General features: G+C 44.5%; 1 protein-coding gene across 3 annotated transcripts in view; it reads left to right on the plus strand.

The window, feature by feature from the left end:
• The first annotated feature begins 10,652 nt into the window (after nt 1-10,652).
• The window catches only part of pdzrn3b (PDZ domain containing RING finger 3b), a 446,914-nt gene continuing 444,562 nt past the window's right edge, over nt 10,653-13,004 (plus strand). For 2 of the 3 annotated variants that reach the window (XM_070895157.1, XM_070895158.1), the window contains exon 1: nt 11,113-11,997. In XM_070895157.1, the coding sequence (XP_070751258.1) occupies nt 11,284-11,997 (714 nt within the window). In that variant the 5' untranslated portion in view covers nt 11,113-11,283. Of the gene's footprint in view, nt 10,699-11,112; nt 11,998-13,004 lie in introns of those variants that run through there. The other variant, XM_070895159.1, reaches the window with a different exon arrangement.

Raw genomic sequence — 13,004 nt, forward strand, 5'->3', positions numbered from 1 at the left:
GAAATTAGTATATCATCTAAATAATATACTACCCCTTCAATACTTTGCAAAATCTAGTTCATCACCCTTGGAATATGGTGGGGAAGACATTCCAAATGGTAGCTTATTAAATTGATATAGGCCTAGAAGAATATTTATAGTCAAGCATGACTTGGACTCCTCATCTAGTTCAAGTTGTAAGTAGGCATTCTTAAGATCCAACTTTGAGAAGATCTGACCACCTGTCAGTGTTGTGAACAAATCTTCTACATTTGGCAATGTATTGGGGACATTACCCTCTAGAACCTGGTTTACGGTTACTTTATAATTACCACACAACCTTACCTTACCATCGGACTTAGGTACAACAACAATGGGTGATGCCCAATTATATAGATCTATCTTAGAAATAATGTTCTCAGTCTCTAGTCTTTTGAGTTCTTGCTCAACTTTCTCCTTGAATGCATATGGTTCAGGACGTGGCTTGCAGTAAACCGATCTAGCGTCCTTCTGTACCCTGACACTTGCCTTGAAGCCTTGGATCGGACTGCCTGTTTCGCAGAACACCTTCAGATACTTCTTGATGACATCATCCTTTGATGCAAATCTCGTTTCAACACGAAAAATCTCACTCCAATCCAGCTTCAGTGATCCCAACCAATTTCTTCTGAGTAAGGCAGGCTTGTCTCCTGCCACAACTAAGAGAGACAAGCTTTGAAATTGATCCTTGTATTTCACTGGTACGGTGATACAACCTACCACAGGAATGTTCTCTCCCGAGTAGCCTCGCAGCTCAATCTTGGATTTCTCCAATGGGAAATCATGCAATTTGTCATGGTATAGCGATTCCGGTACTACACTCACTGATACACCAGTATCGATTTCCATGGGTATCTTGGTTCCTGCAACATCTAATTTTGAATTGCTGTTAGTTACCCTCATGCTCCTGATGATGTGTAGCTCTAAAACCTCCTCATCCTGTTGGCTTTCTTCCATGCTATATAGTCTCTGGGGATATCTACTTATAGCTTTGAAAGTTGGTTTACTCTTCAGTCGGCATGCCTTCGCAAGATGCCCAGTTTTCCTGCAGAAGAAACACACTGCCTTAACGTATGGACAACTTTAATCAGTGTGTTGTCCCAGGCACGGATAGCATGACTTCAATGCTCCGTTACCCTTGCCAGTTGCTGAGACCTTGGGGCCCAACTGCCTTTTACTTTTAACCTGCAGGCGATTCACCTCGGTTGTCTGATGACTAGAAATGTTATGAAATTCTCGGGAATATTGGTCGGCCATGTCCATTGATATAGCTGTCTGACAAGCTAAATCAAAAGTCAAGTTAGGAGTTGTCAACAACTTTCTTCTGATCGTATAATTTTTCATCCCACAAACAAAGCAGTCATGCAATGCTCGGTCCTGAAAGTTTCCAAAATGACAGTGAGTAGATAGCTTTTTTAATGCTACAAAGTACTCACTGATACTTTTGTTGGTCAACTGAACTTGTATTCCGAACCGATAACTTTCAGCAATTTCCAGGGGCTCAGGGCTATAGTGCTGGAATCTGCTTAAGTGATGTGTCATTTGGCTTGGCAGGTACAAGAACATTTTCAGGATTTCATACACCTCGGGCCCTGCTTCAATTAAGAAAATAGCCCGTTTGCTTTCCAACACCACCCGGTTACGATTTTCATCATCGGGGACTTCGATCATACTATTTGTGGTGAAAAACATTTCTAGCCACTCCACATATGCTCCGAAAGTCTCACGGTCACATTGAAACACCCCCAAATGCCCTATTATTCCCATAGGCGCGGCCATCTGGACTCTGGCAGTTCAGCCAAATGTGCTTGTAATTTACCTTGGATTTTTATCTGTTAATCAAAACAGAGAAGCTCTCAAAGATGGCTGAATCATCCACCAACAAAAATTGCAGTTAGGTTATCCGATTATCCTAACCTTCATCGCCAAAAATTGCGGCCGCCGCGTGACCCGCCGGAAGCGAATCAGCCGCCATTTTTTCATCAAAACTGTCCTTAAGGGCTGGCACTAAATCCCTGAATTTCATGGCTATTGTTCTTCAGTCATGGGGGGAATGAAATATACAAATGATGTACGGAGGTAATACTGGTAAGAGTTAGGTCAGACCTGAATGTATAGAGAATCGGGTAACTGTGCTACCAGTATGTGCGCGTTGGCAGAATACAGGAAATTGTAGATAACATATTATGATGCCATATTATATACAGGCTGTTTTTAAAGACTGCTTTCCCACACAATAGCAGTGAAAGAGGAATTTGTTTTAAACTGGAGGGTGAGTCACCTTGGGTTGGCCTTGCACATTTTACATTTAATAGTTTCTGGCAGATGTCTGGCACAAGGATGCCTACCCTTTTAATAAGGAAATGAAAACAAGCATGAAGTAAAACAATTTAGGATGTTGTATTTGGTCAATGCAGGAAGTTTCTACCTGTGGGATTTGGATTAGCAGCGGACTTTTCAATTTCATACACAGTCGAGTCTTTATCAACACCTCGAAACCCACCAGTGTGTTGCATTTCCACTGTGAGCATGTCAAAGCAATAGAAAATATTTTGCAGCACAGCCCTTTGTGTTTTTCAAATAGTGAGAGTGAGCAAGAAAATATTAAGTACACATACAAAATAAGCCATCATAATGACACGAGACCAGCCACCTTTGTGACAGAATCAACAAACAAATAAAAACCAGTCTAGCCTAAAAGAATCAGCTTAAACACAGAAGAAAACTAAACTAAAACATTTACTCACTCAGTTGCTGTTCTCGGCAAATCAAGGAAACATCTCTCTGCATCCAGTTTTTATTATATTCTTGATAAACTCTCCATCACCAAATTATTTTGGTTAATAATCTTTTAATTTTGATCCAGCCGGAGTGATTTAATTGTAGACTCCTGCTTCCATTGTATTAAAAGCAAGTGACTAAACTACTCACACAGGCTACCACCAGAGAATAAGCATTATTACGCCTTAAAGGTGTTCGTTTTAAGCCACATACAAAATAAGTAACATATGCTAGAGAATTACTAGGCCTAGAAATTAATCTTGGGCGGTGATGCAAAATGGGCGATATTGGATTGGCCCCCCATTATACGCAGCATTTGACATTCAGTTGCATTGTCTCCAATGACTATCGGGCGCTGCGTATAATGGGGGCCGATCCAACATCACCTGTTTTGCGCCGTTGCCCAAGACAAATTTCTAGGCCTTAATATTTTGGGACCCTCAAAATATGTTAAACCTGTAAACTGACTTCAGTCTGAAAACACAGCACATTGCTGTAAACTATCATTTTTCGACTGAAACATAAACTTGAATTTAGTCCAGAACTGAAAACGATGGACTTAATAAGGAGACTAATAAGGGGAAAAGTCACTGGTGGCAGTAGTCTATAGGCCCCCTAACAGTAGCTACACTGTTGGATGGAGAATAAATCAAGAAATAATGGAGGCTTGTAAAAAAGGAACGGCAATAAGCATGGGCGATTTTAACCTTCATATTGACTGGACCAAGCAAATTGGCCAGGGTAGCCTTGACGAAGAGTTCATAGAGTGTATCCAGGATAGTTTCCTTGAACAGTACATTGCAGAACCAACCAGGGAGCAGGCTATCTTAGATCTGGTACTGTGTAATGAGACAGGATTAATAAATGATCTCTTAGTAAAAGATCCTCTATAAATGAGTGACCATAACATGGTTGAATTTCAAATTCAGTTGGAGGGTGAGAAAGTTGGTTCTCAAACCAGTGTCCTAAGCTTAAATAAAGGAGACAACAAAGGTATGAAGGCAGAGTTAGCTAAAGTGGACTGGGAAAATAGATTAAAGTATGGGATGGTTGATGAGCAGTGGCAGACATTTAAGGAGATATTTCATAACTCGCAACAAAAATATATCCCAATGAGAAGGAAAGGCTGTAAGAGAAGGGATAACCATCCGTGGCTAACTAAGGAAATAAGGGATCGTATCCAATTAAAAACAAGGACATACAATGTGGCCAAGACTAGTGGGAGGCCAGAGGATTGGGAAACTTTTCAAAGCCAGCAAAGAACGACTAAAAAATGATAAAGAGAGGGAAGATAGATTATGAAAGTAAACTAGCACGAAATATAAAAACAGAAAGTAAGAGTTTCTACAGGTACATAAAAAGGAAAAGAGTGGCTAAAATAAATATTGGTCCCCTAGAGGATAAGACTGGGAAATTTAATAATGGACAACAGGGAAATGGCAGAGACTTTGAACAAATATTTTGTATCGGTCTTCACGGTAGAAGACACAAAAAACATCCCAGTAGTGGATAATCAAGGGGCTATAGGTAGGGAGGAACTTAATACAATCACTATCACTAATGAAGTAGTACTCGGTAAAATAATGGGACTAAAGGCGGACAAGTCCCCTGGACCTGATAGCTAACATTTTAGGGTCTGAAAAGATGTGGCTGCAGAGATAGCAGATGCATTGGTTGTAATCGACCAAAATTCCCTGGATTCTGGGACGGTCCCAGCGGATTGGAAAACTGAAAATGTAACACCCCTGTTTAAAAAAGGAGGCAGACAGAAAGCAGGAAACTATAGACCAGTTAGCCTAACATCTGTCTTAGGGAAAATGCTAGAGTCCATTATTAAGGAAGCAGTAGCGGGACATTTGGAAAAGCATAATTCAATCAAGCAGAGTCAGCATGGTTTTATGAAAGGGAAATCATGTTTGACAAATCTGCTGGAGTGCTTTGAGGATAAAACGAACAGGGTTGATAAAGGGGAACCAGTGGATGTGGTGTATTTGGATTTCGAGAAGGTATTCGATAAGGTGCCACATAAAAGGTTACTGCACAAAATAAAAGTTCACAGGGTCAGGAGTAATATATTAGCATGGATGGGGGATTGGCTAACTAACAGAAAACAGAGAGTCAGGATAAATGGGTCATTTTCCGGTTGGCAAACAATGACTAGTGGGGTGCCTCAGGGATCGGTGCTGGGTCCTCAACTATTTACAATCAATATTAATGACTTGGATGAAGGGACTGAGTGTAATGTAGCCAAGTTTGCTGATGATACAAAGATGAGTGGGAAAGCAAATTGTGAGGAGGACACGAAAAATCTGCCAAGGGATATAAACAGGCTAAATGAATAGGCAAAAATTTGGCAGATGGAGTGTAATGTGTGAAAGTGTGAGGTTATCCACTTTAGCAGAAAAAATAGAAAAGCAATTTATAATTTAAATGGAGAAAAATTGCAAAGTGCTGCAGTGCAGCGGGACTTGGGGGTCCTTGTGCATGAAACACAAAACATTAGTATGCAGGTACAGTAAGTAATCAGGAAGGCCAATGGAATGTTGGTCTTTATTGTATAGGGGATAGAGTATAAAAACAGAGAAGTCCTGCTACAACTGTACAGGTTATTGGTAAGGCCACACCTGGAGTACTGCGCACAGTTTTAGTCTCCATATTTAAGGAAGGAAATACTTGCATTGGAGGCAGTTCAGAGAAGGTTCACTAGGTTGATTCCAGAGATGAGGAGGTTGACTTATGAAGCTAGGTTGAGTAGGTTGGGCCTATGCACATTGGAGTTCAGAAGAATGAGAGTTAATCTTATCGAAACATATAAGATAATGAGGGGGCTCGACAATGTGGATGCAGAGAGGATATTTCCACTCATAGGGGAAACTAAAACAAGGGGACATAGTCTCAGAATAAGGGGCCACCCATTTAAAACTGAGATGAGGAGGAATTTCTTCTCTCAAAGGAAGAAATCGATGGAATTCTCTGCCCTAGAGAGCTGTGAAGTCTGGGTCATTGAGTATATTTAAGATGGAAATAATCAGATTTTTGAGCGATAAGGGAGTAAAGGGTTATGGGGAGCAGGCAGGGAAGTGGAGCTGAGTCCATGATCAGATCAGCCATGATCTTATTGAATGGTGGTGCAGGCTCGAGGGGCCATATGGCCTACTCCTGCTCCTATTTCTTATGTTCTTATGTTAATCGGAACGATTGAGACTGTTTTGAAAAGTCACCATGGAACTCTGGAATCAAACATTCTATTAAACTATATTCGTAAATCAATTAGCATGATTATCAGAATTGTAATACAGAAACTTAATGGATACCTTGGAATGAGTTTTAAAATGCTGTCGTTCAATTGAGAAATTCAAACAGCCTCACATTGTGACACGTAAGCTGCAGCTAATGGATGAAATCTTCCCTATTGATAATTCTACTGAATGAGTAATCTTCAGAGGTGTTTTGTAGTCATGCCAAATCTTTTGGCAAAATTATTGATTGGAGGAGATCCACTCCCCCAGTAACTTTTAACTCATTTGCACTCCAAGATTAGATTACAACATAAAAGTGGGCTCTCACTCACTTTATCAAAAAGTATTTGTAAGGAATCTACAAAGGCTTGACAAATGCACAGTCATAACAGAAATCCCACTGATATTCATCATCCTGTAATGTGCATCATATTTCTTCCACGTCTTTCTTTCCCTCGGACAAAAATGATTTTCCTTGTATTTTTTCTGGAAGAAGTTATGAGGGTGAAATTCAACTTCAATTGAAAGGAAAATCGCCCGGGGTGTATAATGGGTGGTCGTTCTGCTACAGCCCAATTTTTGTCTCTGCTTCAGTCGAATTTCAACCCCTACATGACGAATTTTAAACAGGATTGGAAACCCAGGGTTGTGGGAACCGAGGTGAACACCAATCGACCCCCTGCCCCATAACTTTGGCAGCGTGAGACCCTGGGTGATTTTAACTTCTGCATGACCAAAATGGGTGGGCAACAACAGCTAGCCAGCGGGCGGGAGTGAAATATCTCATGGCGGGGAGGCTGAAGGGTCAGTCACTGGCACTCAGGTACGTTACAGAGAGGGTGGTCAGGAAAGGCCTACAATTTCCTTGTGGAGCCTGGAGGAGCTCCCCCAGGTCCCACAATGAAAGTTTAAAAAAAATGTTTTTTAGAAACTTAGCTGTTTGAACCTCTTCTGGCCCCAGCTCACTTTCTGCTGTCTTCACATGTTGAGATATCCAGAGTGATTTTCCCATGCTGACCTCCAGTTAAAATTGCAGTCAGGGCCTGATGACCTTGTTGGACTCCGATCTTCATATTTAAAGAAGGACCCCTTGGCTTCAGGTGGACATCCCTTGCCACCCACTCGGAAGGTGTTTAAATAAGCGACAATACGGGACATCAGCGGATTAGTCTCCCGGCCAATTATTTTTCCACAAGCAGCTACGGTTAAAATCATCCCTTCCATCTTTAACTCACTACTGGGCAGCAGTTTACTTCAAGTATATGGCATTTCACTTAATTTGTTTATAGCACAGTTTGTATACAGTTTGTGCCACTGTCAACATGTTCGATGAGACCATCAATATGTTATGACATTAATAAAAAGGTTTGAGATTTATTACATCAGAGTGCATTGGGATTGAAATGCTAATATAGCTATTATAAATCTGTAACTGGCCGCCTATCTTTGTAATTAAGTTTATTCGCAGCATGCTAAATAGGATTCTGGCATAAAATTGATTTTGCTTTCAATCTCAGATTCCAGTTTGCAGCTGGAGAAAGCAATCAATTTAGATTTCATTTTGGGGCAGAAATTCCGAGGAGGGCTTCCCACGGGTAAATCAACAAAGAATATAAATAAAATGCGCACTTACCTGGAGCTGCTGCACCCGCTGGAACTCCCGATCCACAGGCCTCCTCTCCCCGCGACGCGCAGCGCGTGCACGTCGGGATGTCCGCAGGAGTCACGTGTGCCTGGACACCCAATCACAGGTAAGTATTTTCTCACTCATTGTAATAGGAGTTTCCTAAGTTACGAAACTTCTATTACTATGAATGAGAAAACCCACCAAACGCACAATCGCTACATAAAGCATTTAAAAAACACCTCACACAATAAACTAATAGAAATTAAAAATGTTACACATGTTTTTTTCTATGTTTTTAAACTCTTACGCCGGTAATAGTAGGCGATGCGCCTGCTTTTTCAGGCGCAAGACATTTGCCGGGCAAGATATGGGTAAATAACCCAAACTTCCATATACAAATGTCCTCATTCCCGATCTGCGGATGATCTGTCGAGCTCCAGCTTGACAGATCGGAAAAGCTGGTTTTCAGCGCATGCGCATTGTGTGCTGAAAACCGTCTTTTCAGATGCCTTCCCGAGTCGGTAGAAACTTCATACGGGCCTGGGGTCGTCGGAATTTCTGCCCCTATATCTTTTAAAGAACATTGCTCCCAGAGATCTATACAGATGACCAATCTCAGTATTATCCAGCCATTCCTCTAGAATACTGTGTTTGGTAGGTCGGCACGTGTTCCTCTTGTTCCCAATGGGAAAGTGAACACTGAAATCTTAATCCTGTCTCGTGCCTCTGGAGTTCAGCAGAAAACGTAACTCGAGAGCTTCTCACATGTACAGTTATTGCTACTTTCATCTTGCATTCAGTATTTAACAGTTAACAATAGCGCAAACATTCTGTACAAGGAGCTAACCAATTACATTTTAGTTAATCCTTCATATTCCATAATTCTGCTCAGCAACAGATGCAATGCATTTGTTTTCTTTTTCACTGGAGTCCAATACTGGAATCAAATGTTTTGTTGAAGGTAAATGAAACAGAAGGCAGACAAGAACCAAGCTCAGACTAAGATATTGTTAACTGAAGTGGAATGTAAACACGTCCTGTAATTTTCAATATATCTTACCTTTCAAAACCGACAAGTTTAGAAACCCCTAGTAAGAAAGAAGCTTATGCATTGAATTCTGTTATTGATCAAAGTATTGGGAAGGGGTTAATTTTTTTTTATCAGCAATGCTGTCCACATGTTTGTTACCATGCACGCTGCTATACATACATGCCAACCTAGAGAACTAGAAAAGTGACCAACAGCTTCAAAAAATACTCGCACAGCCTCAAAAAAGCTGACACCTTAAGAATGGCCCTGATTTATTAGCCTATGATGTGTGTAAACAAATAGCTGCACGGGTTTTGTAACTTTAGTTGTAAGTATACAAGGTGTCCTTTACTTGCACGGGAGGTAAAAAAACCATGAAACCTCAACAGTGGAAATCCAGATGTTGAACAAAGTTATTGCTGCGTTCCTCGGGGACTCTGCAGGCATGTTCCTATGGGATTCTGCATTTTTACATTAAAATTAATGCATTCTGCTTATTTAAAAAACATATTTTTGCCCTTCACAATTAATAGATTTGTAACCTTAAAAAAGAATAACGAAGTGACATTGGATTTTTAACAGATGCATGCAATCATTACATTCCTTAAAGTTACTTCAATAGCCACTCAACCTCCTCCCCTACTCTACTTCACAGAGACAGTCTAGCCCTTCCCGGAGCAGTTCACAGAGACACTGTAGCCTATCCAACTCCCCATTCTTTCATTTAGACAATAATTGGGGCAGATTTTCAACTTGGCGTGTGAGTGTAAAATTTGCATTGCGGATCAGCTGTCTGTTATAGAAACTGCTGATTTTAATTTCCTTTGAAATAAGAATCGGATGGTTGATCCACAATGCCAATTTTACGCCCATGTGGCAATTTGAATATCAACCCCACTGTCTTCTCCTTGAAATCTGCCAAATCATACTAGCACTGTTCTCCCTCTCCCCATTCAATATAACCTTGCACTCTGCTCACCCTCCAACATACTTCAAACCAGCACCCCTCTCATCCCTTCCTCTGTTCAAGCTTCCATTCTTTCTCTCTTTCTCCCCCCTTAATTCCCCTCTTAAATCCTCTTCCGCTATTCAAAACTTTCACCCCTCTTCAATCCCCCCCCCCCCATTCAGTCTCCCTCCTCTCCCTCTTTCCTTCCCTCCTGCCCATTGTCTCTCCCTCTCGTTGTCTTCCATCATTACTCATTTCCAACTCCCCCTCCTCTCTCCTGCCGCCCATTCCGCTCTTGCCTCAGTTCCATTCCTGGATCCAGTTGTTACTTCACTGGACCCGAGCGCCTCTTCGCTCAATGCTGCCCCTGCGATTAATGACAGTGATTTCAGCCTCTGTGTACTGTCGGTGGGAACTTCAGTTCTCGTGATCGTACACAGAGGCCAGCATCTCTTTCAGTTACGCAGTTGATGTGGCTTTGAAGAGTGAGGGGTGTGGGACTGATCCAGATCCATGAGCAGCTGGGCTCAGGGAAGCATGGGGAAGCCAAGGGACTATTCCACTCTGATCTTTGTCATCAAATGCTGACGTGATGCCCGCGTCCCAAAATGCTCATTGAGACTAATGGTTAGCAGGCACCGCGAGAAGTAGTGTGTGGTTATTAGTTTGCAAAATGCTCATATACTCGTGCACTGTTTAATCTCCACTAACACTGCAGAGCTTTCTAATGTAAGGGTGAAGGTGATCACATGGGCCGTTATAAATGATATACTCTGCAACTTTGCATCCCCCGCTACCCATAAACAAGATCGAATTACACGGTGCTGTCTTAGGAGAGGCGCAGGGAAGTATGAAGTTCTGCAATTTCCAGTACAGTACTCCCTTAAAAAAAACTGCATTTAAAAGTTTTTAAACCAATTTCCACGAGCAAAATAAAAATCCAGAGATTCCACGTCCCCATAAATTGAGACATCTAGCGTTTGCAAATTGCAATTGATCACAGTACACACACACACACACACACAAAAGCAAATGTTTGAACTGATCGATCGGGGTGAGTATTGTGTGCAGACGCTGGCTCGGGTCCCCAATTTGCGATAAGTTGCCTTGTGTGTGTTTTTGGGTGGAGGGCATTCGCTCGCAAGGCTTGCCCCAGTTGTACGATGAATACGGTAGGCGGTGCTAGGGCAGCCTTTTGCGAGGAAAGTCTCGGAGGATGAGCGAGGCTCGCAGTGAAGAGCCAGCAGCCGGGCTTGGTGGCGGGGGCTGGCCGTGAGCGGCGATACGGAGCGCTGAAACAGCCGGGATTGTGGCGATACGGAGCGCTGAAACAGCCGGGATTGTGGCGATACGGAGCGCTGATCAGCCGGGATTGTGGCGATAAGAAGCGCTGATCAACCGGGATTGTGGCGATACGGAGCGCTGATCAACCGGGATTGTGGCGATAAGAAGCGCTGATCAGCCGGGATTGTGGCGATACGGAGCGCTGATCAACCGGGATTGTGGCGATACGGAGCGCTGATCAGCCGGGATTGTGGCGATACGGAGCGCTGATCAACCGGGATTGTGGCGATAAGGCTTGCGCGCTGCGCCCCTTGCAAAAACTTTTTGTTGGTGTTGGGTGTTGTGTTTTAAAACAATGGGATTCGAGCTGGAGCGCTTCCGCGAGGACGTGGACCCCGACTTCAAGTGCAACTTGTGCAACAAAGTGCTGGAGGACCCTCTGGCCACGCCGTGCGGACACGTTTACTGCGCCGGCTGCCTCTTGCCCTGGGTGGTGCAGCGGGGCAAGTGCCCGCGGGAGTGCCGCCGGGTCTCGGCCAAGGAGCTGCAGCCGGTCGTGCCGCTCCGGGAGCTGATCCTCCGGCTGGAGATCCGCTGCGACCACCGGGGGCGAGGTTGCGGGCGGGCGGTGCCGCTGCGCCGGCTGGCGGAGCACGCCGAGACTTGCGACTTCTCGCCGGCCCGCTGCGGGCACCAAGGTTGCGGGGCGGCGCTGAGCCGGCGGGAGGTGGAGGCGCACATGCGGGAAAGTTGCGAGCAGCGGCCGGTCGGCGTGTGCCAGGCGGGCTGCGGGCTCACGCTGCTGCACCGGGAGCGGCGGCCGGGCGCACACTGCTGCCTGCGGGCGCTGCGGGCGCACGGGCAGGCGCTGCAGGGCCGCATCGCCGGCCTGGACCGCGACCTCAGGAAGCAGGGCGCACGCTACGGCAAACGCGAGAAGTCGCTGCTCGCCCAGCTGTCAGCGCTGCAGAGCGAGGCGCAGATGACAGCTCTCAAATACCAGCGCAAATTCACCGAGTACAGCGCCAGGATCGACTCGCTGACCAAGAGCCTTCCTGCTCAATGCACCGTGAGTTTTTTTGTGTCTGTTTGTTTGTGTTATATATATATATCAACAAACATGCTTTGCTCCCCCTCCTGTTTTGGTCAGGATTTCTCTGGGGGCGTGAAGCTGGAAAAGAGTGGGCTGGGGGGAATTGGGAGAGGGGCAGCATGGAGGGTGAGTCAACACAGAGACACAGAGAGTGACACACAGGGACAGGGAGAGAGAGACACACACACACACAGAAAGAGAGAGACACAGAGGGACAGGAAGAGACAGAGGGAGACACATACATTCAGGGACAGGGAGAGACAGAGAGAGAGAGACACACAGAAAGAGAGAGGCACATAGGGACAGGGAGAGACACAGAGAGAGACAGAGAGCGACACACACACACAGGGACAGGGAGAGACAGAAAGAGAGAGACACACACACAGAAAGAGAGACACACAGAGGGACAGGGAGAGACACAGAGAGAGACAGAGAGAGAGAGAGAGAGCCACACACATACAGGGACAGGGAGAGACAGAGAGAGACACACACAGAAAGAGAGAGGCACATAGGGACAGGGAGAGACACAGAGAGAGACACACACACAGGGACAGGGAGAGACAGAGAGAGAGACACACACACAGAAAGAGAGAGACGCGCAGGGACAGGGCGAGACAGAGAGAGAGAGACAGACACAAGGAGAGAAAGAGAGAGAGAGAGAGACACACAGACACAACAAGAGAAAGAGAGAGAGACATATAGACACAGGGAGAGAGAGACAGAGAGAGATACAGTCACAGGGAGAGGGAGAGACAGAGAGAGAGAGAGAGAGACATACAGACAGCGGGAGAGAGAGAGATACAGGCATAGAGAGAGAGAGACATACAGACACGGAGAGAGAGACATACAGAGAGAGAGAGAGATACAGACATAGAGAGAGAGATACAGGCATAGGGAGAGAGAGAGAAATACATACAGACACAAGGACAAAGAGAGAGAGACATACAGACAGAGAGAGAGAGAGAGATACAGGCATAGGGCGA

This window comes from Pristiophorus japonicus, chromosome 12, assembly GCF_044704955.1.
Source record: "Pristiophorus japonicus isolate sPriJap1 chromosome 12, sPriJap1.hap1, whole genome shotgun sequence".
NCBI lineage: Eukaryota > Metazoa > Chordata > Chondrichthyes > Pristiophoridae > Pristiophorus > Pristiophorus japonicus.